Source organism: Lepisosteus platostomus, chromosome 3, assembly GCF_059453375.1.
Source record: "Lepisosteus platostomus isolate fLepPlt1 chromosome 3, fLepPlt1.hap1, whole genome shotgun sequence".
NCBI classification, from domain to species: Eukaryota; Metazoa; Chordata; class Actinopteri; order Semionotiformes; family Lepisosteidae; genus Lepisosteus; species Lepisosteus platostomus.
This window is the reverse complement of record NC_142613.1, coordinates 56,893,458-56,919,927: the sequence shown is the minus strand read 5'-3', so window position 1 is coordinate 56,919,927 and position 26,470 is coordinate 56,893,458. Positions and strand designations below refer to the sequence as shown.

Below are 26,470 nucleotides of genomic sequence, written 5' to 3'. Positions count from 1 at the left end.
ATTTACAACAATTCTTCGCTCAAGATATTTATGACGGATACAGCTGATGTCATACGGTATTAGAGGGCCATACAGTACAATAGATTCATTTTGCAGTGGAAAAGATATAATCTCACATAAACATTTCAAGCTTTTTGTAAACCTTTATCTTCACTTAGTAAGCTCAATTAATGGATAATTTAAAATGTGCTGGTTTATTTTGTACCTGTGAATTGTTTCTGCTGTGCTTTCACCAGGATGGAAAAGGCACTTTATAACAGAAAAAATTAAAACGCTAAGCTGTAAAATGATGGAAGTTCATTAAAAGCTGAAGAAGTGTATACAGAAGTACCAGACCTTAAATACTGTAGCAGGTTCACCAACAGAAATGCCTAACAATGGAAAGGCTATAACAGTATTTATATTTGGTGATGGACCTATTGTCATATTAGCTGCTTTAGTTCTAATGTACACAGATATTTAAAGAGAGGATCAAGTGGGGACCTGCAGCAATTAGTTACAAGCACCCACGAACTGTTCAGTGCAGACAAAAAAAACAGAAATGGAATTAGCATTGGTTTTCTTCATTTCACTAGAAAAATTTGACTGAGCCAGAAGACAATGTGCTTTTTTTCCCCTCACACTATACTGCACTTGACATTTTTGCAGTGCAAACATTTTTTAACCATCTGCAGAAACATAATTGTGCTTCTGTCTCTTTCAAAATAAAGCTTTAAACCAAAAGTTCACTGCCTTATTATCATGGTGTTTGCTATAAAAATGTTTGTGGACAAGTATTTCTAAAAACTGCTTGCTCTGGATAAGAATAGTTACAAAAGAGAGACAATTCAGGCCATCAATCTTATTTGTTTGAATCACTAGTTCATTTGTGAACTCATTAGTAATTACTACATCAAACTTTACCCCCGGAACGAAGAAATATTCTCTCTCCACAATTGGTAAATGAAAAGTTCTTAAATTCCTCTCCAAAGAAAAAACAAAAGTAAACCTGTCCATGCCACAGTAATTTTCTGCGTATTTCAAAAGATTTTCAGCAATAAAGTTTTGCATGAATTTAAACAGATTTTTCCTTAAATACAGTATTCTTTATTCTTCTATGTATTCCTGCTTCATTGCTGAGATTACAGTATGTGAACTGGAGGCCTGAGCTTTTCCCCTCTCTGCTTTGACGTGGCCTTTGTGGACGAAGTCTGTCCTTACACAGTGTATTTCATACTACAGGTAAAAACAGTTATTTTTCTTTTATATGACACAAACACTGTTCTTGATTCGATACTTTAGGGCCAAAAAAATAAAAGCAAGACATCTCTCGTGTGGGGGTTAGAATTTTGACAATTTAAAGTGATTTATTCTTTTTAATACCACACACTGTGCAACGGTTCCAAGCACTCCAAGCTAATCTTTTACTGGAGGATTCTTTCATTAGTTTGACAGCACAATGGAAGACCCCATCCTTCTTATAGACCTAGACAGAGGCCCTTCTATATGGCGATACAACACTTTGTAAAACTCCCTGGTGTGCCGTTTAAATTTTAATAATCTCCATACCAATAGAATTCATCGCAACCTCATAGCAAGGTTATCAGAATTGAAATTCTGACTTTTGCTCAGCATATTTTTTATTCAGCCAGCCTTGACTATTTTTTATATCCTGTAGTCACTCAATCTATTCTTTCAGCTCCTGACAAGTAAACTGGAATATTCACTGTAAATATCAAGACACCCCCCCCCCCACCCCCAATTAAATTAAATTTATCATATTAGAACACCTTCGGCTGAATCATGATCATTAATTTATATTAATGAGATGCTGAAAAAATGCAAAACAAAATCAGTTATGCAGGAAGCCGGAGATAACTAGTTATTTTATATGTGCGAATGTATATAATGTTAAGTATTCATGAAGGTTTTGATAAAAAACGTTATATTTGGCGTTTTATTGTATTGAAAAAAAAACATTAAATGCACATACATTCAGAGCATTGAGTTCTCAGTGCAAAAAATGTAAAAAGGAAAGCCGTTAGCACTCAATAATTAAACATGTTTTAAATTTCTTGGTCCAAATTTTGAATTACTTTATCTTTTCAGGCCTGTGGAAATCAATCGGACATGGAAAGAATTGCATTGTTACACTCCGCATTCTTTTACAAATGAAAGGCCGTATACAGAAGTTCAACAGAAAAGCCTCATCTTTCAGGAGTGCCCAGAAAAGAAAAGGCCGACATTAGAATACAGCACTTCTATTCTGAAAATCTGCATCAGCAGATACTATACTTTAATAATATTTAGAACAGAGAATTTCATCATACATCATCTCAGGGCATGGTACAACAAAGAAATCAAACAAAAGAGAAAGGTATGTACAAATTAAAATCCTAAATTAAAAGCTAGAGTATAAAAATGAGTTTAAATACAGATTTGAAAGTGCTGAGTGACTGGTGAGATCTGATAAGGGCTGGGCGATCATTGAACAGTCTTGGAACAGCAGAACAGAAAGCACAGTCTGCCAGTGTTGAGAGCATAAAGAGTCGTACTGGGACCTGAAAGAAGTCCCAAGTCCAAAGAGCGCAAATGATGTGTAGGTGGATAAGGAATGAAGAGTGCGCTGGAATAGTCAGGAGCCAAACCTTTCATGCTTCTATACGTGAGCAGCAGCATTCGGAATATATTCGGAAATCCACAGGGTGATGTTGCAAGGCATTTAAATCATGATGGACTCATGTATTTTAGCTTTGGTCCATGCATGCATGAGAAAATAATTAGAAAAAATATACCTATTAATATTGTGTGTTTAATTGTATTAGTGAATTAAAAAAACAGCTTTAGTCATTTAAAACTGTATATATTTGTGCATAGCTAAATATACGGTACAATGGAAATTTAAATTAGAGAAAGCAATTTAAAATAGGTGTATTTTATTATTTAAAAAAAGCCATAAAATAGCAGATTTAAGAATCTTTCTTTTTCTTTTATGAATGGCATATATAAAAATTCCATTATCAGTTGCATTTGTAAAAATGAAAATGTAGATGCCTGGAAATATTTTTTAATTTACTTGAAACACACCATGAAAATATATGCAAGAAATAAATCCAAATTATAGACAAGAATATGGAAGTTTCTCCACTATTTATTTTCATTATTGTTGTATGTTACCCTACCATCAAATAATTTAAAATACAGTAGAATTACAATGTTCAGAAATAAGTCCATGAGGATTGTCTCTTCATTACCCATGACAAATAAGACTTGTTAATTGCATAAAATTCATAATATATATATATATTTTATGAAAAACTAAACAAAAGGGTCACGCTGACAGCTCTTGCTTTAGTCTGCTGTAAGGCATTATCTCAGGTTGGGAAGAATTGCCAGAACAGGTATTCAATGTGGGGGCGTGTGGCTCTAATGGAATTAGCTTTCATCAGATCAATCAGAAGCAGAAAGATGTTCAAATGTAGGTCATCAGGGCTTAGGTGACAATACCTTCTGTTTCATTCAATACTTATATAAAGCAATCTCACAGTTTCACAAATGCTTTAGAGTAAATGCACTGAAGTGTTCTGTACATCATCTTCAGCAAATATTCACTCTCATCGGTTAATAAAAACAACAGCTCATCTAAAGGTTTTGGCCAGTAACAGCTAGACTGTGACAAGAAAGAGACAGAGCAGCACCAAAGCAGTGTACTGACGTTGTGAATGTCTATAAATACACGATCTATGCCGGTCCCTAAATACACTGCCAAAATACCGTCTGATTGCTTATTGTACTGTGCCTTGCCACAATCAGAAAAAAACAGCTAGTGTTTTACTAGCCTATAAATCAGCAGAACATGAAGTAGTGCCTTGAAATCCACAGCTAGGCATCTGTCTTTTCCAAAGAATAAGTAAAAAAAAGCCCTGCACATCTCCTGTGGAAGAATAAATAACCAGACTCCTATCAAAATTAAAAGCCATTTGTTTTACTGTAGTGCTTGTCATTCGTTACTGATGACTGCAACAAGCAGATGGCATTCTTCACGTTTTCAGAATGTGAAACACTATGAAAGCAGGTCCCATTTTTATTTTCCTCAAGGAAAGAATAAACACTTCTCGATCAAGCAGCAGCCGATTTTGTTTTCAATCTTGTAACGCGGGCAGAGATGGAAGCTCTCTCCCTGAATCTACACCATAATCTCTCCAACACGGCATTCCCTTTATTAAACAGTCCCGGTGAAAATACTGTAAAGGAAATAACATTCCTCACAAGGGTAAACTGCAGCTGCCGATGGGTTAGCATAGCGATTTGAGGGACGTTCCTCCTTCTTAAAGGACAATTGAGAAAGGTCCACAAGGAAACTGAACTCATAAGCTTGTATGCAGGACTGTTTTAATCCACACTGAGCCTGTCCTGACTGCAGGTTGTGTTGTAGTGATAACTGTAACCCAGGATTTATTGCAGTGCGAACTATTTTGATTACTGCTTTGTGGTGAGATTATCTGCTTATCACAATACAGAAATAACACAGATCACTCACAGACTACACACAATATTGACTACACAAAATTAAGTCCTGTCATCAGGTGCTGAAATGTTAATGCTAACAAATTTTTTTTTAAAAATAAACACTCCTTATAATCCTTACCCCTGCCTGTCTAGTTCCTATTGCCTACAAAAACAACGCTTTCATTATCTTCACTTGACACTGAAAAATATTCTGTTAACATTTTTACCACCTTTGTTACCCTTTTGCTCCTGTTGAATTACGGCTGCTTTGCGCTGGTAAAATACTAGATGTCCTCTTGATCACTCAGGCAATCAATCAATCCTCACATAGTACATCACAAACTTGAAAAGATTAAAAACCAGTTGCATCTGTCACCCCAACTTATCTTAAGAGAAAGCATAATAAATGTTATATTAAAGAGATGAAAAGATATCAGAAGCATAATAAAGAAGCTAAAGCACTGGAATGCAGTAGCTTAATACAGATCGCTTAATCGGTAAATCTTTTTGTTGCTAATTAATTTGTTGAAAAAAATATAAATACAAAAATAAGTACAAAAACTCCATGCTGCTTGCTTATATTTGACAACTACTTATAAAGACAAATGATGAAAAGCTGCCTTTAACATTGTGGAGTATTATAGTCTTAAATAATAACAAACTTCATTTTAAAAGGTGGCTCCTTAAAGCATTTTACCTACATTACAAAATGCTTTACAGTATTTTAAATTCTGATCACAACACTTGCCATAAAAAATGACAGGGTCAGAAATAGGAGCCAGTCTAATGAAGACCAAGGGCCATAAGAAATAAGGAATGTCATAGTAAGTGAAATAGGTCAGTAATTAAAAAACATTTTTGATAAACGGGGCAAATTTGGAAAAAATGCTTTCACATTTTTCATGTACAACTAAAACCTTGGGAGGTAAAATGAAATGATGCTGAATAAGCCTGAACTGGGCATTACTTTTAACTGAACTTTACATTACTTTTTTTGGCATAGGTCTTAAAAGATCTGTTCTCTGTAGATCTGTTTGTTAACTTGTCTCTATTGACTTATACAACATATTTATTTGGCTGATCTCTGTTTCTAACATGGCTCTGTTTGCACATGGGAAATGTTTAAGTCAGTCCCTTCTTTGTGTTCAATTACCTGACACTTAACTACACTTTTAAGTATAGTGCCTGTAGAGTAGCAGTAAATCTATAGAAAATGCTGAAGAAACATTTAAACTGCTTCTTTAATATTTATTTTTCTGTATATACAGTATTAAAACACACCAGGTATTTTAAGAATCACCTAAGAATTTGTTACAGTCAAATCAAATATGTAGGTTTAGTCTCTGTGTCCGTAATAAACATTACCCTTGACACCATAGATTCAAATCTACATAAACTATCTGAAGGTGTGTGCAATAAAAACATTAAACAACGGCTGAAGCCAGACTTTTATTCTTCCGCTTTTGGGATTTTCTATGTGCAGATTTAACATCTTGAGTCAAGATAAATAATAAATAACTATTTTTTTTCCAAAAACACACACATTCAAAAATGCAAACCAGTTCAAACAGGTTTATGTTTAAAATTTAACTTGCCATCTAAACAAGGAATAAAATGTTTTGTTTTTGCTTTATATAAGTCAATTGCCTTTACTATTCCAGATTTTGTCATTCAAAGCTTTTAAAGAAATAAATCACCCACTGCATAGCCCTTTAACCCTCTATTTATTAGCAGGAGAAAGTCAGTTTTTCTTAGATGTACATATTTCCAAGAGTAGGCAGCTTCCAAAACTTTAATTCTATCTTGGGGTCAGAGAATACCAACTCAGTGCGCTTCTTCGATAATGTGTAATTCACATGAAGTTTATAAAAAAATTAACTCTGCATTAATAAAGCGTCTAAAAAACTAAATGATATGTGATCACAGGCTTACGTGTCATTACTAAGATAACTACTGAGACTTTTGGTTCCTACAAACATACTCCTAAAATTAAAACAAATGTGTTTTAATGCCATTTTAAAGACATATAACACAACATCACAGTTTTAAACTTCAGAACACGTTAGGTGGCTGTACTGACTGTTCAATAACAAAATGCAAAGGCAGAATAAATTAATATAAATCTGCAATGCTGTGGTGACACAAATCACCATGATTGCTTTCTTCCCCAGTGTGTAATTATTGTATACAATAATTACACACTGCACTAACACGAGATACAGGATTAACAATTCACCTGAACCCTCATCAATTTTTTGAAACGGGATAACACCTTCAATACATGTTTAATGTTTCCTTTCGTTTCTTTTTACTGTACTCATGAGCAGCAACAAAAAACAAATGATTCTTTTGCTTTACTTTGGTTTCCATCATGTGCATGTATCCTTCAATTTTCAAGAACTCAACTGATGATATTTAAGAATAAAGGAATTGACAAACATGGGAATAAAATTCATTATAACAGAAATGTGCATAAAAAAGTTTGTATGAATTGGAGATTGTAGAAGAAAAAATAGATACACTAAATAACTGATCCGTGAGTATTTCTTAACCTTTAAACATCCTTTAACTCCATACTATATTAATATGTACTGTACTTGTGGCCACACAACACATGGACAATGACTGATCAAATTTAAATAAGTACATTGAATTGGCCATCGAATGGGCCAGGAATTGTGAATGTATTAATAAAATGTTTACCAGGGGTTATGTGAGTTATATTCAGTGCTGCAGCGTATGTATAAATCATTTTGGGAAATCCTATAGATATCTGAAAAAAAGCATGTGCCATATGATTTTGTACTGTACAGAAAGAAAACCGTGCGGTTTGATGAAATGCAGGAAAAAAGAAAAACCAGTGGGAAGGTGCTTGCTCCGTCAGTTTTCACTGCTGTTCCGGACGTTTCAAGTACCTCGGCCCCAAGAAGCTTGGAAAACAGCCAGCAAGTGCATGTAAGTAAGGTGCACCCGCAAAGTGATCAGGCAACTCATACAACCCCACGTGTCTGATGCAGGGTGAAAAACAATGATATTGCAAACGTTCTCGGTCTTGAGACACCCACAGTTGAGACAAGAGAGGACAATTAAGAACTAAAACTGTTTTCTGAATTACTTTGTTACATCATAGGTGATAATACTTCCGTAGAGACAAACACTTATACTGTACATACAGTAATGGCAGGAGAGTACAGTGCCTTGCGAAAGTATTCGGCCCCCTTGAACTTTTCAACCTTTTGCCACATTTCAGGCTTCAAACATAAAGATATAAATTTTTTATTTTATGTGAAGAATCACCAACAAGTGGGACACAATTGTGAAGTGGAACGAAATCTATTGGATTTTTGAAACTTTTTTAACTAATAAAAAAATGAAAAGTGGGGCGTGCAAAATTATTCGGCCCCCTTGCGTTAATACTTTGTAGAGCCACCTTTTGCTGCGATTACAGCTGCAAGTCGCTTGGGGTATGTCTCTATCAGTTTTGCACATCGAGAGACTGAAATTCTTGCCCATTCTTCCTTGCAAAACAGCTCGAGCTCAGTGAGGTTGGATGGAGAGCGTTTGTGAACAGCAGTTTTCAGCTCTTTCCACAGATTCTCGATTGGATTCAGGTCTGGACTTTGACTTGGCCATTCAAACACCTGGATACGTTTATTTGTGAACCATTCCTTTGTAGATTTTGCTGTATGTTTGGGATCATTGTCTTGTTGGAAGATAAATCTCCGTCCCAGTTTCAGGTCTTTTGCAGACTCCAACAGGTTTTCATCCAGAATGGTCCTGTATTTGGCTGCATCCATCTTCCCCTCAATTTTAACCATCTTCCCTGTCCCTGCTGAAGAAAAGCAGGCCCAAACCATGATGCTGCCACCACCATGTTTGACAGTGGGGATGGTGTGTTGAGGGTGATGAGCTGTGTTGCTTTTACGCCAAACATATCGTTTTGCATTGTGGCCAAAAAGTTCGATTTTGGTTTCATCTGACCAGAGCACCTTCTTCCACATGTTTGGGGTGTCTCCCAGGTGGCTTGTGGCAAACTTTAGACGAGACTTTTTATGGATATCTTTGAGAAATGGCTTTCTTCTTGCCACTCTTCCATAAAGGCCAGATTTGTGCAGTGTAAGACTGATTGTTGTCCTATGGACAGACTCTCCCACCTCAGCTGTAGTTCTCTGCAGTTCATCCAGAGTGATCATGGGCCTCTTGGCTGCATCTCTGATCAGTCTTCTCCTTGTCTGAGCTGAAAGTTTAGAGGGACGGCCAGGTCTTGGTAGATTTGCAGTGGTCTGATACTCCTTCCATTTCAAGATGATCGCTTGCACAGTGCTCCTTGGGATGTTTGAAGCTTGGGAAATCTTTTTGTATCCAAATCCAGCTTTAAACTTCTCCACAACAGTATTACGGACCTGCCTGGTGTGTTCCTTGGTCTTCATGATGCTCTCTGCGCTTTCAACAGAACCTTGAGACTATCACAGAGCAGGTGCATTTATACAGAGACTTGATTACACACAGGTGGATTCTATTTATCACCATCAGTCATTTAGGACAACATTGGATCATTCAGAGATCCTCGCTGAACTTCTGGAGTGAGTTTGCTGCACTGAAAGTAAAGGGGCCGAATAATTTTGCACGCCCCACTTTTCATTTTTTTATTAGTTAAAAAAGTTTCAAAAATCCAATAGATTTCGTTCCACTTCACAATTGTGTCCCACTTGTTGGTGATTCTTCACATAAAATAAAAAATTTATATCTTTATGTTTGAAGCCTGAAATGTGGCAAAAGGTTGAAAAGTTCAAGGGGGCCGAATACTTTCGCAAGGCACTGTATATGAGGAAAGGTTTGTTTTTTACATACTAGAATTAAGATTTTGTTATACAGGAATATATCCAAATATATATAATAGATTTAATTAATAAAATGGTATTGATTTATGGCATGTTGGTATATTCCGTAGACTGTATATTCCTTCTGAAAACTGAGGGATTACTGAATATTAAAAAAAAACACTTATGTAGACTACTAAAAATGAATTAATTCTAAATCAGTAGAACTAAAGTGAATAATCTCCATAGATTGTAACTATCCACCCTTGAAAAGAAGCTTTACTTTCTTAGATGATTTTTTATTTAAAGAGACCAATTCTTAAGGCAGCAGAGTTGAGTCAGTGTTGAAATTTGACAGCTAACTTTCCTTCTTTGGGACATAGACTTGCAGCGACATTACAATTTCAAAAATGATCGCAATTTGAATGAAGACAGATCTCAAATTCCATGCCAAATGTTTTGCCGAGAAGACAAAGAAAATGATTTTTTTGAGACGTCGAAAATGATCGAGAAACAAAATAACAGAACAGAAGCAGCTGATTAATGAGTCTTAAATTTTGTGCAGGTAACTAGAAATTTAAAACTTTAAAGAGGGATTAACTAAATAAAATCCTATAAGATAAGGAAAGAAGCTTTGTTTACAAAATGACTCTTAATACAGTGGGACATACTAAATACATTGTAATTTAGCTTTTATTTAAATGTGCAGAAAAGCTCACAATTTTTACAAAAATTAACAACAACAATGTTTATTTCAGATGCAGCAATTTTCAGATCACAAAATGTGATTAACTTTGTCAATGCTGCTTCTACAAGCTTTTCAAATAGAAGCCATTGAGAATGTTGCATTTAGACACTGGGACTTTAACTAGTTTGATTTCGGTAATCATGCACTGAAAAAATATGGAGGTCTTACTGTAATTAAAAAATTGCAGCCAAGTCAGTGTTTGCAACAATATTCACGGAAGCATTGCAGACAGAACTCCTGCTACAGTGCTTGTGAAACGATGGCCTATTTTTTCCTCCTTGCCGAGTCCCATCAGGGCTTCAGACGGCAGAGCCAAGAGTGCGATCTTTCACTTAACGTGTTATGGCATGTCCTAGCTACCAGCTGCCTAACTCATGTTCAGGCAGGTGTGGTATTAGCACAAGTTACTTCCTGTCCTCCTAGGGACACTTAAACTGGACCATTTACCCCTCTTTGGATCTGTAAACATGTCCAAAAGGATGGTGCAATGGTGAAAAAAAACTGGGCCAGTCAAGGATGTAGTATAAAAGTGGAAAAGACATACCAAATGTAACATATATCCACTACAGCTGTATGCAGAGCTTAGAGAGGATGTAAATAACGTTATGTTGTTTTGCCTGTGTACTATTGGAAGAGATGGGGATCTAGGGCAATTATTCTTTGGAGAAATCCCTTCCGGAGAGTGCGCAAGTGAACACAAAAGGCTGAGCTCCGACGTGCTGTCCTACCTTTGCCGTTGACGTGGTGGAGGGGTTGCCCACGCGCTTGACTCCCAGCTCGGCGCTGGCTGTGGTGCTGGCAACGGAGACCGGGGTAGGGAGCAGGGAAGGGATGACGGGCAAAGGAAGGAGACCCGGCCGGTTGTTGCTGCTGCCGCTGGGGCCGGTGCTGCTGCTGCTACAGTTACCGGAGCTGCTGCAGTTGCTGTTGATCCCATTGTTCAGAGCCGCGCACCGTTCCCTTCGTTCCCACACACTCCGATAATCTCTCTCGAAACGGTTATGGTGCCGAGACATCTCCAGAGACCAACCTTCTTCTCAGAGGAACCTGGAGCCTGCCTGGAATGCGGAATGAAAGAAACGTTAGGTAGCGGAACGGGTACTCGAGTAAGATTTGAAGTATGTGAAAAAGGTACGGAATGTCAGAACGGTAGGGTGATCGTTTCTTAAGTTTCACAAAATTCAAGAAAATGCAAGCATTTATTTTGTTTGCATTCCACTACACAGCCACAAGATAAAAACCCCTGCACATCCCTTTGCTTGTGATAGTTTAGGTCCACCGATGTTTCAGCTAGTCCTTACTACAGTGCCTTGATGAAGCTGAATCGGAGGTCCTGTTTTCTAAGCAAATGTGAATTCTTTAATGACAAGTGACAGCACTGATAAAGCTCCATCCTTCACATCATTTAAATCCGTCACAGCAGACCTCGCTACACAACAGGAGAATGCTTTAAAAGAAGACCAGAATAAAGGATCAGTCAACTGCACTGTGACCTGCAAAGCAAATGCTTTATTACAGAGACCAAATCAGAACTGGTGTCAGAGAACCCTGACAGGCCACTGATCAGAGGCAACATACAGATGCAAACATCCTCCCTCTCATTATTTCAGTAGCATCCTTTTGCCACCTCAGTGTACAAAATAGGCTTCCATGTAAAAATTAAACATCTGTCACCCGACACGGGTCTAACTCAGATCTCAGTATCCAAATTTCTCTCTCGCGCGAGTTCATTGTCATTCTGGTGGCTTGCTTATAAAACAGGTATTTGCTACTAAAAATTAGGGCTTGGAAAAATCCTTTATTGACAATTCTTCTGTTCCAGGAGGTAGACCTAATTGCATTAACCTTAGTGCACTGGAGGGGAGGAAAAAGCCCTCCAATGACTTGGTGTCTTTCATAACACAGAAAATAAACGGCAGAGCTCCTTTCATTACAGGGCCATGCTCTCTGTGCTGGAGGCTTCGCCACTGGAAAACATTGTTTTCACAAGATATTAAACATGCCAGGCTGTTCGTTGAGGGAGAACAAAAAAAAGACAGCTGACTTACAGAACAACTGTGATAGATCATCCTGTCTGAAACGGAACCAGGGTAAAAACAAGGTACACTCTGAAACATCCTGCTCAGTATGGAAAAAGATCTCCCTACACTAAAACCACAAGATCATTATTGGATTGAAGCTGCTGATTCCATGGTGACTTGAATCAGGAGACTTCAAGGAAATCAAGTTCCAGATGAGCTCCTGAAATACTATTTTTTTCCATGCCAAATATCAGCCCTGCCATAGGATGTAGCCTATACAATATTACAATAATTTACAACCCTCACAGGAGATTTTAGAAAGCACAATGCAAATAATCTAAATACAGGATAAGAAGTCATTATGATTTATGTTCTAATGAAGATCTCAAAAATCAAAAAATGCAGGAAAGCAGGAGAAACTTATTTTGATCTTCCGATAGCAAACTGCAGTTTCAGCATAATACTATCCAGTCGTTCTGAATTGTTGGGCTGTTGGTACTACAGGTAGCACAAGGCATTACAACCAACAAAAAATAAAATCCAATATTTTTTTAAACAAAACATTTGCATTTATTCATGAATAATAAATGTGACTTCTAATTGTATCCATTCACAATGAAAGGGGTGCATAGAACAGTATCATAGATCGACAATAAAACCACAGAAAACAGTAAGCACAGCATTAAACACGTGAAGAAACACATTAAAATAATAAATTTAAAACTCAATATAGCTATATACACTATATAAAGTATTTCTGACAAATATTTGAAGAGAATTTCAAGGAGAAAAATTTATATCAAAATACAGACTTGATATGTTGAAAGGTAACACTGCAGTGTAATACTGAAATGTTATGTATTGAAAGGTTGAAAGTAGAAAAATGTAGAAAGCAGAAAAATGTTATGTACTGAAAGTAATTTAAGTAGAAAGAAATAGCTGTAAAGAACAACCGAGAAACAGAATCTGATGTCATTTTTGCCGCAGGAAGTGATTATGGAGTTTCCTGCTGGTTGTGGACAAGTCAAGTTGTCAATTACTGACAAAATAAATCTGTGTTGTCAATTTGAACTAGTCAAAAAAAATGCTTTATCTCTAGACTAATGATGCTCTTTTACAGTTCAAGTCAAAACTAATTGTTAAAGAAATAATGCCATTTTATATGGAACTGTTAGAATTATTTTTCTTCGGCTATAGAGAATTGATTAATACAGCAACAGGAAATTCTCCAATGCCTTCATTTATTAAAAAAGCTCTATAGAAATACATCTTTTTTTCATGTATTTTCCATCTACAGCAACAAATGTATCAGTATCAAATGTTTTGCTGACATATCAGTTCAGGTACTTCTAGTACTTTATTACACCTTGTGGCAGGATGCCCTTTTATTTTAACTGGGGAGCCTAAATGAGGGCAGGGAATGACTGTGTAAAATACTTGTGTTATTATGGCTCCAAGGAAGGAAATAAAATTTAGATATCATGGATCCACAATTACCCCAAATCTTAGATAAGATAAGATACTGTAGATCTCACCATGTCAAAGGAAGTGGTAAACACATGCCTTTAGGAAACTGGTAGGATGATAAAATGATAGGATCTACAGCTAGAAAAATCTTGTGCCAGAAGAAACTGACACAAAAAACATTTTAGTTGCATTGCAGAAAGACTTCCTGGTGTCCCTGTAATTATGACCACAAGTATGTGACATACCAAAAAACATTATTCACAGACCTTTGTGAGAAGTCACTGTAGTTTTGTTTACAGTGTCTCATGGTGTGTTCTGGCAGCAGCTCATTAGTCCACAGACTGTCAAACAGACAATGTGAACTGTGTCGGGTAAGATGCTCAACTCAACTCTAGCAATGCACGCGAACAGTGAAGTTCTGTCATGGATGACTGAGCGTGGCTTAATCAAGTCAACAAAAAATACTGTAAAAAAATCAATGGCGTCACTACATTCATCACAGTCACCTCTGTGATAAATCCATGCAAATGAAACTAAAACAAAATGTTTAAATTGAATTTGTTCTTATTCAAAGTCAACAAATGTACCATGCACAGAAACATGCTAATCTTTTTAAAACAAGTTTAAAATGTCATTATTTATTCACAAAATTGGTGAGAGACCCTTTCAAAAGCCAGTGCAACAAAAATTATTTTCAGCAATATCTCCTGCTAAATGTACTGGATAACAAAAAACGAAATAAAAACTTAAAGGAAATACTGTCTCTGAGTTACAGTATGGTAACTGGAACTAAAATGTTTGTGTTTTCTCATGTTTGACATAAAACCTCAACACAGTTATGATAAATCCCAGAAGTAGGCTAAACAGCAGGAAAAGAACATTTTCAGCCCAAGAATAATGCATTTATTGGAAGAAACAACACTCGCATACATACCAAAACATAGGGACAATGAGCAGTGGGGAGACTAAATTACACTAGCCAAATGCAAATCTGATTTACAGCAAGCTGGATGATTGAGTGTTAGTCTAGCCTAAATGTCAAGAACATTTGTAGACTTCTTCGGCAGCCTTTTACAAGACTGAGTGAACATTAGCAAACCTTGTATCTAAATCATCCATAAATCTTTAATGCAACCACCAGCTGAAGGTTACTATTAAGAACTTGCACCACATGGTAAAGGTTCAGGTTTTTAGGTGGTAATTGCATTTTGTTAGAAGTACGAGTTGTTCCACAGTCCCTCTGTCCAGATTTGTGCATTATAAGAGATCTTGCAATGCTGGAAAAGCAAGCTGTTTCAAAAAATACTATATGGTGTATTTTTCAGACATTCGAAAGCTTAACCACTTTGTGCGTCAGATACAAAATCTAGCAGACAGCAAAGCTGAAATACCATTTCCTCTGTTCACTTCAGGTAGCTAATGAAAATGCCATGAGGTTGAACCCTTCAGCAGCTCACTGCCTCTTGCCAGCATAGCCACATTCCAAAACATATATGCAATAAAAATTACAGAATAAGAATAAAACAATAGCTTAATTTAAGAAAGGAAAAAGGTGACTATGCTCCACTGGAGTTTCAGGAGTTTGTAAGCAAGCAATTTAAACTTTTTACCCATTTAAAACTTCTTTTCTATTGAAAATGTATTTGATGCCACGGTCTACTTGCATTTTACATTTCAAATTATGCTGCAATACAATGTGCGCTTGGGTGCTTGCGTCTCTGATGCATAGTTAAGGAGGCGGCTGGGGTGAGGAAAAATGGTGGCCTGTCTTGCCTCATGGCTCTGCAAATCTCTCATTAAAGCCGAGGCTAACAATGAAACGCAAAATTAAAAACGAGAGTTTTGAAAACCTGGTGGAGTCACGTAACTCATTTTGCAACAATTTAAAAAATATGATCTTCTTGGGTGCCTGGTGCGTGGTAGCAGGTGATCCAGTTCTCGCCTTTCTCTGGAAGGATCAAACCAATCTGATCAAGCACTGAAACCCAGTGAGGAGGTCCGAGTTCAGTCTCAAGCATTTCAATGCTGAGTTCTCCTCCATAAGTGAGCAGCAGGCTAGGCTAGAACCAATTATACATACAAAAGCAGAGAAACCAATCTTAAAATATGACCTAAAAGCCTTTCATTCTTTGACCACTGGTGCACAATGGTAGAATATTTTCTCACATAAAAACATAATGCCGGTGAATTGACTCACATTCTGACCCTGGAAATAGTGTTATGTGTTGTAATCTGTTATCTACAACTATGGAGTTAATTCTTAGAAAAGCAGACAAGATAATATCAACGGGAGACAGGATATATCTTATCAGAATCATAGGTAAACACTGTAAAATTTAGTTTATCACCCCTGGTCTGGAATTGATCAGCATTATCAGCTCTCTACATTGTGCTTTTACTAGAGCCAGAATTGAAGACTCATCTTAGAGAGCAAGTGGGGACAGACTAGTGTCTAGCAGTAGTGATGTGGATCACTGTGTTGTGGCCACAAACACACGAGTGCAGAAACAGCACGCAACCTCTACAAAGATAAGTGCTCTAGGTCAAAACCAAACCCCAGATTCTGGGCCTCAGCACCAACCTTTTTATACTTCTGGAATCAAACAAATTGCAGAAAATGTAGAACATACAAATTCACTAGATAAAAGAAGATTCAGTGCAACAAATGGTATTTAATAATAACACCATTAATAATAATATTTAATCATAATACCATTCAGCTTCCAAGGACAGTTAGCATTAAATGACCTTAAATAACGATAAAAAAATTGAAACAAGAAAAAGTTACATATCCCAATGATCAAAATAAAAAAAGAATGAGAACCTGATTGTGAAGTCTTATTTCATTCTTAGGTTTTTTATGTGTGGAATACTTTTTTGTTATTATAAATTTAGATGACTTATGCTTTCATCCAAAGTGACTTACATTTGCACTCATACTATATATACAGCTGAGCATTTTACTGAGGCAATTTAACTGATGTACCTTGCTCAAGGGTACAACTGCAGTGTCTCAACTGGGATTTGAACCCATAACCTTTCAGTTATAGGTCCAAATCTCTAATCACTGATCCACACTCTGCAGCTAACATGCTGACTCAGCTCCCCATTCTAGTCTATTTTAAATCCATGTACAGGATTATTAAGAAATCCAACAGGGATCTTTATAAAAACGATTCAAAGGGTGACATTGTATTCTCCTCTGAGCATCTAAGTGGGAGGATCCTGAGTGGAAGAATACTTTTTATTTCAGGATTCTTCTTCCATTTAAGCATTTCCTAATCACAAAATCCACATGCACAAAAAGGAGCAAATATTTCATATAGACAAAACCTTGCTAAATTTAAGGTTAAAAAATAACCTTTCACAGACCTCAAGGTGTGGTGATGTATTGGCTGGGGAGTGAATGTGAAGGTCAAAGCTTATGCGAGTTGAATGGTTAAATTAGATCTGAAGGCTGTTCAGTCACTCAATGTACTACTTACTTCTTATGAATACACAAGTAAAAGGTTGCCAAATCTGTATTTTAACCAAGAAGAGAAGTATGTACCTGGGTTTATCATCTTTTTTTGTATTATATTTTAGCTTCTGATAGCTACTGAACCATCCCAAACCTTTACTCAGCTCACAAAACACCCATAATGGAAGACCTGCCCTCAAAGCTATGCTCAAACCCTACCCATAATTCCAGTGCTTGATACATCACTTAGGTTTGACAAGGTGGAGAAATGTAAGGAGACAACCCTTGTCCCCCCAGATCCAGGAATTCACGGTGTCCCTTAATATCTCAGCACCCCCTCAGTAAAATAACTCTTAAAGTTAGAGCGGATTTATATCCAGAAAAAAACTCCAGCTGAGAAAGTTGCAAAGAAAAGCCATTGAAATGCAAAATGTTTCACCCTTTGATTCAGGCGAGCTGCGCTGTTACAAAGCAAGACTGAACAGGCGTAACATGAACAGGGCAGTTGCACTGTCTCAGGCCTTGAATAGAGGAGGTGGCACACGGTCTCTAAAGATTCACCTTCAGCTTTGACAGCGATCAAGTCCAAGTTGAGTCCAAGTTAACTGATACCTTTGTATTATAAGAACTTGCATTTCAAATTCCATCAGTTCTTATGTCTACCCTTTTTCTTTCTGTCTGGACACTGCTTTATTGCCTGGATATATATTCACTTGTGTGTAGTCTTTCTGCGTCGAGAACAGGGGTTTTGTTTTTTATATCCTCTGAACAATTTTGAAAACCATCAGAAAGAGCCACACACAGCCCTTCCTAATAAAAATCTCCAGTCCTCCAATATCACATGCTCCACAGGCTATGTCACAATGTCCTATCAAGCCAGGCTGTAAAATGAAATAAAGACAGAAATGAAAATGGAAGTTTTTACAAGAAGAATATCACCATTTGCAGAAATGGTCTTCTGCAGCCATTCTTAACTATAATTTATGTACCTATACAGTACTAAAACGCTTCCATCTGTAAAAAGATTTAGTTAAGTTGGATCTGCAGAGTGTTGCATATCAATTCAAGATAATTAGCATGCAGAAAGTACTGTGTTGCAAAGCACCGCAGATTCATTCTTTCACCATCCAAATGTGGATGTATAAATGGAAACAGCAGGATGTGCATCACTTGTCCATAACCTAATGAAGAGCAGATTATAGGCTAGGTTTAATTTTTTGCATCACACACTGACTGGCAATACAGTACGTTTTCAAATTAATAAGCTTTATAGACCTCCAGAGCCCAAATAAATTGTTTCTTTCCAAGCCTGTATTTTTTTTATGCTGACTTAAGGCAACAATGCCTCAGTAGGGTAATGCTTTATCTTAACAAGTCTGCCCTCTGTAATGAAGTTCAGTAACCTACAGTCCCTTATGAGATGACAGAGCAAACATTTAGATTGGGAGGGAATATGTTGAAAAAATGCAAAAAACAAATTGCCAATTGCCTCTTTACAGCTTTGCTCACCGCAATGAGCCATGGATATTGGGGTATAAGGAAGTGGAGACCAGATCCTTCGATCTGCTCACTCATATGCATACTTTGACATTCAGGGCTCCGCAGAAACATACAAGTGGTTCAATACAAAACCAATGATGTGCCCATCCATCACTGATGTCGCTACAAGCCTTCAGGTGTCCAGGACAATGCAGGGGTTGCAGTTTTGCTGGGAGCCGAGAGCCACTTAACTCCAGGCCTAGCAGGCACAAACCCACTCTGTGCTGCATGTTGGGAAACCTCTACCACATTCGGCTAGTGACTAGCACTTGGATCATAGAGCCCAACCTGTACTCAAGACAGAGAGCTTTTACCACCTGAGCCACTACTTCAGCTCCTACAGTCCCATCCTGTATGACACTGTAGCATTTCTCAGATATGGTCAACTTCAAATTACGAAGATAATGGTCAATTCATCCTCTTTGATTTCCTGTACATCATAGGATGTGAAGATTTCTGCTCAGGTTAGAGGGGGGAGTACTGTTCATAATGACAGTGAAAGCTGAGTCTGCAAATTGGTATTTGCATTTGCCTATTTTTCATATGAACCTAAGAATGGTTCTGAATAAGAAGGAGGTATTCTGCCCATCTAGCCGGCTAGTAGAACCAATATAAAAATTAACTTTGAATATTTAACTTTATTAACATAGTACTAATACATACATTCTGCATATACAATACATTCTGAAAGACAGTATTTTTATAAAAATAATAAACTTCTATACAGCACCGTTAAAAATAACTATACATTATAGTATCTTCAGTTATTCTATATTCAACCATGTCCATCATTCTTGATTTGTGTCCCAGTTTGGCAGTGTCTGCCTATGGGAATCCCTGTGGCACAAGTTATCCATTGCTCTCCCTGCATAAATACTGACCTTAAGTGGCAGAACAACAAGACTTCTGTCCTTACTATATACCCACCAACTGAAATCCTCATATAATCCGGTGACAATCAATGCTCTCTGGATTAGGGCCATACCTGAGGTAGATAAAAACATTTCTCGGGATAATATTTGAAATGATTTCAATGTGGTATCTAAAAACCCTGTCAATCGGCTCACCCTCTTCAACTACCTTCACTGAACTTATCCGAGTGGTCGAAGATGTTTCTGAATGGGTTTCACCAACACCTCCAGCTGTTCTCCGTGCAAACAATTTCCCTCTGTCTCCCATGTTTCTTCTGGCGGCCATTCAGCAAGATACATTCGGCTGATATTGGCTACCATGTGAAGATTTCTGTCTATTTCAAATCTTTTTTTGTTCCCGCCAATGATGCTAAAAATGCTTGGCAATAACATCAATAAAACTTTTTAAACTTGCTGTTCGAGTAATTTTTTTGAAGTTTCAATTTCCTGTTTATCCCAGAACTCCTACCAGAAAATCAAGCGGGAATAAAAATATTTAGAGCTGCTCAAAATGATCAACGGTTTAGGAATACAAATCCTTTTCTTCCCCCCAGTCAGCACTGAAACCTGTACCGATTACAGAAATCAGTTTAGTGTGATAAAAGACAGATTTAACTTCCCCTACAGCAACGGACAGTCAGAAAATGGGTAAATGGGAAAAGGGGGTTCCCACAACCAGATACAGTTGGTGTTTTTTTTCCTGATAAAATTAACATTTTATTACAGAAAATGAATGCCTCACATACTGCATGAAATGTACTATGAAGGTTTCCATAGTTTCTCTAAAAATAAAATTACGGACATAACATCTCTGCACAATACAGATTTCTTTCAGCGTATTTCACCAGTGGATTTAATTCGATGCCCCACCATGGCCAGAAGAACAAAGCAATGGTTCGAGACTAAATAGTAGCTGGATTACAGTATCTCCTGTGCAATCACATTTATTTCGGCTTGCTTCGCTCACTGCCATCCAGACTGCTGAGCCTGGGTAAACATCAAAATCAAGGCTTGTTTTTTATTCAATTTCTCAACCACAGAGGTTTCAGTTTATAACCCATCACACTGCACTGCGGATAATTAATTCAAGAGACCTCAAGCCATGATAAAATAGCCCATAAGAGTTCAAGGCTAATCTGACTGAGAAATGTGTTAAAACATTTATTTTTTTACCTTTTGCAAGCAAGAAAGTGTTTCGTTCAACATTCAGATGTAAAAAACAGATTATGTGGTGCAAACTGCTAAGTGATAAAGACAAAGAAAAAAAGACAAAATATTGCATGATGAACATAATTCTCTCAAATACGGATAACTGTATTTTAAGATAAAGACAGAATTGTCGACTCCTGTAAACGTTCCTTGCAACCATTGTGGAAAACAGTGGAGGAAGGGTGAGTTTATATTTAAAAAAAACAATTCACTAAAGTAATACAGTGAAACTAGAGACACTCATTAATATCAGTAAGAAGGAAAGCAGAAATTACTTTTGTTTTCAGAAAAAGAATGTAATTGTTACAGAAAGCACATATGTTCTTTAATTAGTTTGAATTTAATTTACAGGCAAAATGCTTTTTTTAAATCTATTTATTTCTGTGCTTGTTTACTTTTATTTTAAAGTTAGAACCGAGCGATAAGGAAAAAAAAAAGCTCCTGGGAGTGGTCCTATTTAGTGAACTAAGGGGCCAGACTTAGATTTTATGCAACTCAAATGCTAAAATATGAAAATATGTGAAACACAGACACATACTGTATATATACACTTAGAATTATATTTTACAATAAAATATACAAAAACATGTATGCACCAGAACTGTAGCAACGTAATGGAATGTATGTATTTAAAACTGATTACAACCTTTTTGTAGATCTGCAGCAAACCTAAGAATAACAACAGTATTCAGTCTACATTGCTAAAACTAACCTTCAGGTGAAATTAACTGATCCATTTTGTACAGCAATGACAGACCTTGATTTTTTTTAAATGGGCAAAAGAACACAGTAGACAGATAAGCTATTACACAGCTTTTGTTAAGGATACAGCATTTACAAGACTTTGTCATTTCTTTAAATAGTATAATGGAATTCAAGGGCTTTCAATCAGAATGATATTTCAGTCCAAAAGCAGAAAAAAAGTATTTCTAGAACTTCACATCTGTAAAGTACAATATAAGACTGCAGGTGTAGAGTGGTTTGTCCTAGAGTCCTAGGTTTGTGTAGAGTGGTTTGTCCTTCCACTGTGATTCTTCCAAGGAAATTCAGTGAGATAAGGTCGAATTGTGACATACTGTATTACAATGAAACTAGAATTCTTAATGTACTGTAGGTCTAACAGAAGGCACATTAGTTTGTGAAACGAATACTAAAGGTTCATGACGGGATTGCAGTAACTGCAGTTTAATGTGCAAATAAGAGCTGCAGTAGTTTTGCAGTGCAACAGAATTAATATTAGCTTAAAATTGGACTTTTGATCTAATGAGGGAATTTCAGTCATTAAGAACCTATACATTTGAGAGAAAAAGTTTTATACTATAGAACTCCTAATCCTGTGTGAACTTGCAGCCTGTTTTGTCTCTCCTGAATAGCTGAGATGAAAACATCAAGACTCGGCTCTCAGGTGACATAAGAAATGAGCTTCTTTCACGCTTAGCCACTGGAGGCTAAACATGAACAGGAAAATTATGCTCTGCCTTTTCCCTATACTTCCTACCCTCTTGAAAATAAAGAAAAGCTAGGCTTTTGCCTGTGTTTATACACAACATCTTAAAAAGGTAAATCCAAAGTCTTCACAGAATCATAGAAAAAAAAACTTTTCTTATTGCGCTGGAGAGAGTTGGCTAGCTTCTATTTCAAGGTGAGAAAAATTAATTTAAAAAAATGCACAGGATTTACAGGCTTTGAAGCCAATGTCACAACCAACAGAGCAGATTGCTTCACACACATAACAGTGTGTAAAAGAGGTAGGATTCTTTAAATGATGTATTGATGTATTGCAAAACTTCTACATCCATCTCCTTGCTGGGGTGTTGATAAACTGGAGAACCAACAAAAACTGGGGCCATTGTATCACAGTTTTACTGCAGACTGGACTGTGCCAGGCTGTAATCAGCTGAACTGGCACCCTAATTAATACCGCCCTCTTACTGGCAGAGTCTAAAAACACATAAGCATTTTTGACAAAACGGTAAAAAAAATGTTGCATGCCACAGCACAGACCTCACATTCTGCAATATGGTACAGGAAATCTATGTTAAATGAATGGGGGTCAGTAAAAGATTTAACTGACAGTACTGTTGGATGATTAGATACTTAGATGAATCGAAAGGGGAATTTTTTCAGGGGAGGATCCCTATTCACCAGAGGCCTGTGGTAGAGACATGCCAGCAAGCAGGAAACATCAGAATTGTTTCAAACAATAATTCCTTTTCTTAAAAAATATGATTAAAAAAAGATCTCAGTGAATATTTTAACACAGCTCACATAATGCTCTTGTAAAAGAATAGTCTGCTGGTTAGTGTTTTCTTGGGATTTAAGAATAAAGTATGTCAGGCTCTACAGAGTCTTGGCAAAAATTTATGTGAACTGATGAATAGCTAGCAGCTTTGTTGTGGATTGATTTCTTTCTTTCTGCACAGGAGAAAAAAACTTGAGCAATCATGTATTTGCCCTCTGAAGACACTTATATTTTACACCAGCCTAGCTCCTATGCTCTCTCAGTATCCTTTACTATGTATTCATTTATTGATAGCTCTCCAATCAAACTGTTACTTTAACCTAGCCGTTAAGAACACTTACTATTTTATTTATAATTACTTAAATAAAGCAAAAAAAAATCCCCTTTCTGAGGAAAAACATTCTTTTTTCTCATGAATCTGTAAGAATTTGTATAGTTAAAAGCATTACTTTGCCTGGAAATCGAGCACAAACATAAACATAATAAAAACATTAAGAAACAGTTTAAACCATAACATATCACAGGGACCGCAGTTCTATAAATATTGATGCTTTTTATATTTTACACTGAGATTCATACCTCTAGATGCCTCAAAAACATCTAAATGAATACTTGATTTAATCAAAAAAGTTTTACTATCAAAAACAAAATGAAACTTCCATCTTGCTAGAACTGTCTTAACAAGATCACTTTGCAGATGTCACAAATTGCCTAATACCTATAATACAGCAAACTGAACAATGTGCAATTCATGGCACAGATGTGTTCTGACAAAGCTGTTCACATTCTGATTCCCCTGAACGGCTCTGTGAAAGTACAAGACACAGAACTGCACAAATAAGCAACTGAAAAGGTCAACCTGAACACTGCTTTAAAAAAAAGGTTTACAATGCAATAAAATGCATTTTGTTATTTTCATCTTTCATTGTTAAAATCCATGTTGCTTATCTCTCCTTTCTAAGGATTTATAGAGAATGCAAAGCCACCTGGACATCTGCCACTTCTTCACATTTAAATTATAATTCACAGTACTCCTTCCTCAATTGTGGCAACAGTAAATCAATGTATTATTCACATTATTAAAAAAAATGATGACAAGGAAAAAAGCTAATCCTGGTTAATGTTTATTTCAGCATTAAGTTTAAACTAATCTGCTGGCACTCAAATGTTCAGATCAATCTAGCCACAGATTAAAAGTATTGAGTGCAACACTAAACATTTCTCTCAGTGAGCTAATTTACCACTACTAAACAGATGTTTAATATAATTTTTCTTATGCAGGGCAACACCTCTCTGCAGGATCCTTTAAAACATTATCTCCATGAAATCAAAGAGATTTTCAAAAAAGTAGCACTGTAGGTTTTCTGGAAAACACCTAAAATTCTGTCATTGGTTGGATTTAAAAACAATTGAGCTAATCTACAGTAAATTAAAAAAGTTATAAAGATAAAAGAGACCAAAGAGCTGATGCCAGCTGCTGTAGTGTTAAATATTATACACGTAGTGCTAGAAAAGGTTCTTTCCATCTGCAAATTTCAATGACAACAGGTGTGACAGCCTCTATGAACACAAGGTATTAACTTCCATAAACTAAATGAAATGGGAACTGAACTAAATGGATGCAGGCAGAGTGAAAGATTAATATTTATTCCTTGCATTTGAACAATGCTTCCCAGAGAGATATAGATATACAATGCCTTTCAGATTTATTCATTCCGTGATGAAAGAGGAGCAAAAAACATCACCAGAATGAGTTATGGACTGGATAAGAGATCTTACTCAAAACAATTCTAAAAACGTCACTAGCTGTAAAAGCTTTGCACAGAAAAAAGTCATGTCATAAATAACTGAATTCCAGAAAGTACAAGAGTTATACTTACTCACACCTCTAAGCATTCCTTTAAATAAATTCTAACTACAACCAATCTACAACACAATAATAGCATGCACCATCATGGTTAAAGTCAGAGACTACAGGTAAATAGCCAATGGTTAGAATCCTCAAGAATCCACTTTCCACTGTAATGTCCATTATTTAGGGCTACTGGTATTGTGGCAACGCTGCCATAAACAGAACACAAGTGTGTCTTGTCAGTATGAGCTGTGGGTGACAAGTAGTTTGGGAAGCAACTTTTATCCAAAGGCAACAGCTGGAGATCTCCAAAACAAAACGGCATCTTCAGGATACAAAGTGTTGAAAGCCATCTTTCGACATCACCTGCATGAAAGGGGCATTCATGAAGGGAAGACGCCTCTTCTGAGAGTGAAACACAAAAAGAGATAACTCGTATTTGACAAACTACATTTGAATGACAATGGAAACCTTGTCATATGGTCAGATGAAACAAAAATAAACATTTTGGATTTATTCTTTAGCATGTTGCATGTTTGGGTGAAGAGAAGTCAAGGATGTATTTACTCAAGTACACCAACAGTGTTTCGGGCACTTCGCAAAGGGTCAAAGAAAACAAACAAAAGAAGAATAAAAATAACTGAATTAAAATAAAGATAAAAACTTGGAAAAAGAAGAAAAGGCAACCACTAATTAAAGCTTGACAAAACAGAGAAGTCTAGTCTAGGGCTCTAAACTTAAAAACTGAAAAAGAGCTGACATTTCTCAGATTGGCAGGAATTGAAATCCAGAGTTGAGGAGCAAGGCAGTGTTTCAAACAAGACTGGGATTGCGGCTCACCTGCTACTAGTGTGTTTGGTATATAAACAGCCTCATGGTGGTAGTTTGATATTGAGTTTATTAAGAGCTGACTTTACATGTAGCTGAAATGCGTTTACTGCATAAACACTCCTTGCACAGTACTTCTTCATGCCAAACAGATGGTACTCTCTACCAAGAACTTCAAGCTTAGCCAAAATGGACTTTTCAGAATGTCAAAGATCCAAAGCATACATGTAAGTCAATAAAGAAAAGATCAATTGCATACAAAATAAATTATCTCAACTATCCATCCCCAGACGTCAGTCTAATCAAAAAAAATTGTTGTAGAACGCAGAGCAGTTCTGCCCATAGAAACTGTCACAAATCCCCCCTTAAAAATGCCACCAACAGCACAGTACAGGAGGTGTCTTGTCACTGTATACCATTCCAGAGGAGGATTTACAAAATACTAACTACAGGGGTGTGAAGAAGCGCAATCCTTTATAGACTTCAATTACTGTATGACAAATCATCGTAATTTAATATTAAATCTAATATTAGCACTCCTAATATTAGCTCTGCTACCATACTCAATCTCATTTAAAATTGCTGAAATATCAACAGACTGGAAAGCTGCCCTTGTTCTATGTCTTTTAAAAAGGGGGTGAATACATCAGACCCTAACTGCTATAGACCTATAAACATTTTGCCTTGCCTTTCTAAGATAAATGCAAAAAATTAACAAGCAGCTAAACTTTTATTACATTTTATTCTCTGATATTCGGTTCGCTCACATTCTAGGCATAGATGTGCCACTCCAGCTTTAAAAGTTCATTTTAGGTAGTACTTGGCACTTTGTGAATTGCCAGGGCCAGGTCAAGGGCATCAGCTAAAGAATATAATAATCTCAAC

The 26,470-nt window shown here is 36.6% G+C and overlaps 1 protein-coding gene across 3 annotated transcripts in view; it reads right to left on the bottom strand.

Moving 5' to 3' along the window:
• klhl29 (kelch-like family member 29) overlaps nucleotides 1–26,470 on the bottom strand; it is a 234,466-nt gene that overhangs the window by 130,879 nt on the left and 77,117 nt on the right. For all 3 annotated transcript variants that reach the window (XM_088626147.1, XM_088626150.1, XM_088626148.1), the window contains exon 3: nucleotides 10,785–11,114. In XM_088626147.1, the coding sequence (XP_088482273.1) occupies nucleotides 10,785–11,072 (288 nt within the window). In that variant the 5' untranslated portion in view covers nucleotides 11,073–11,114. The remainder of the gene's footprint in view (nucleotides 1–10,784; nucleotides 11,115–26,470) is intronic.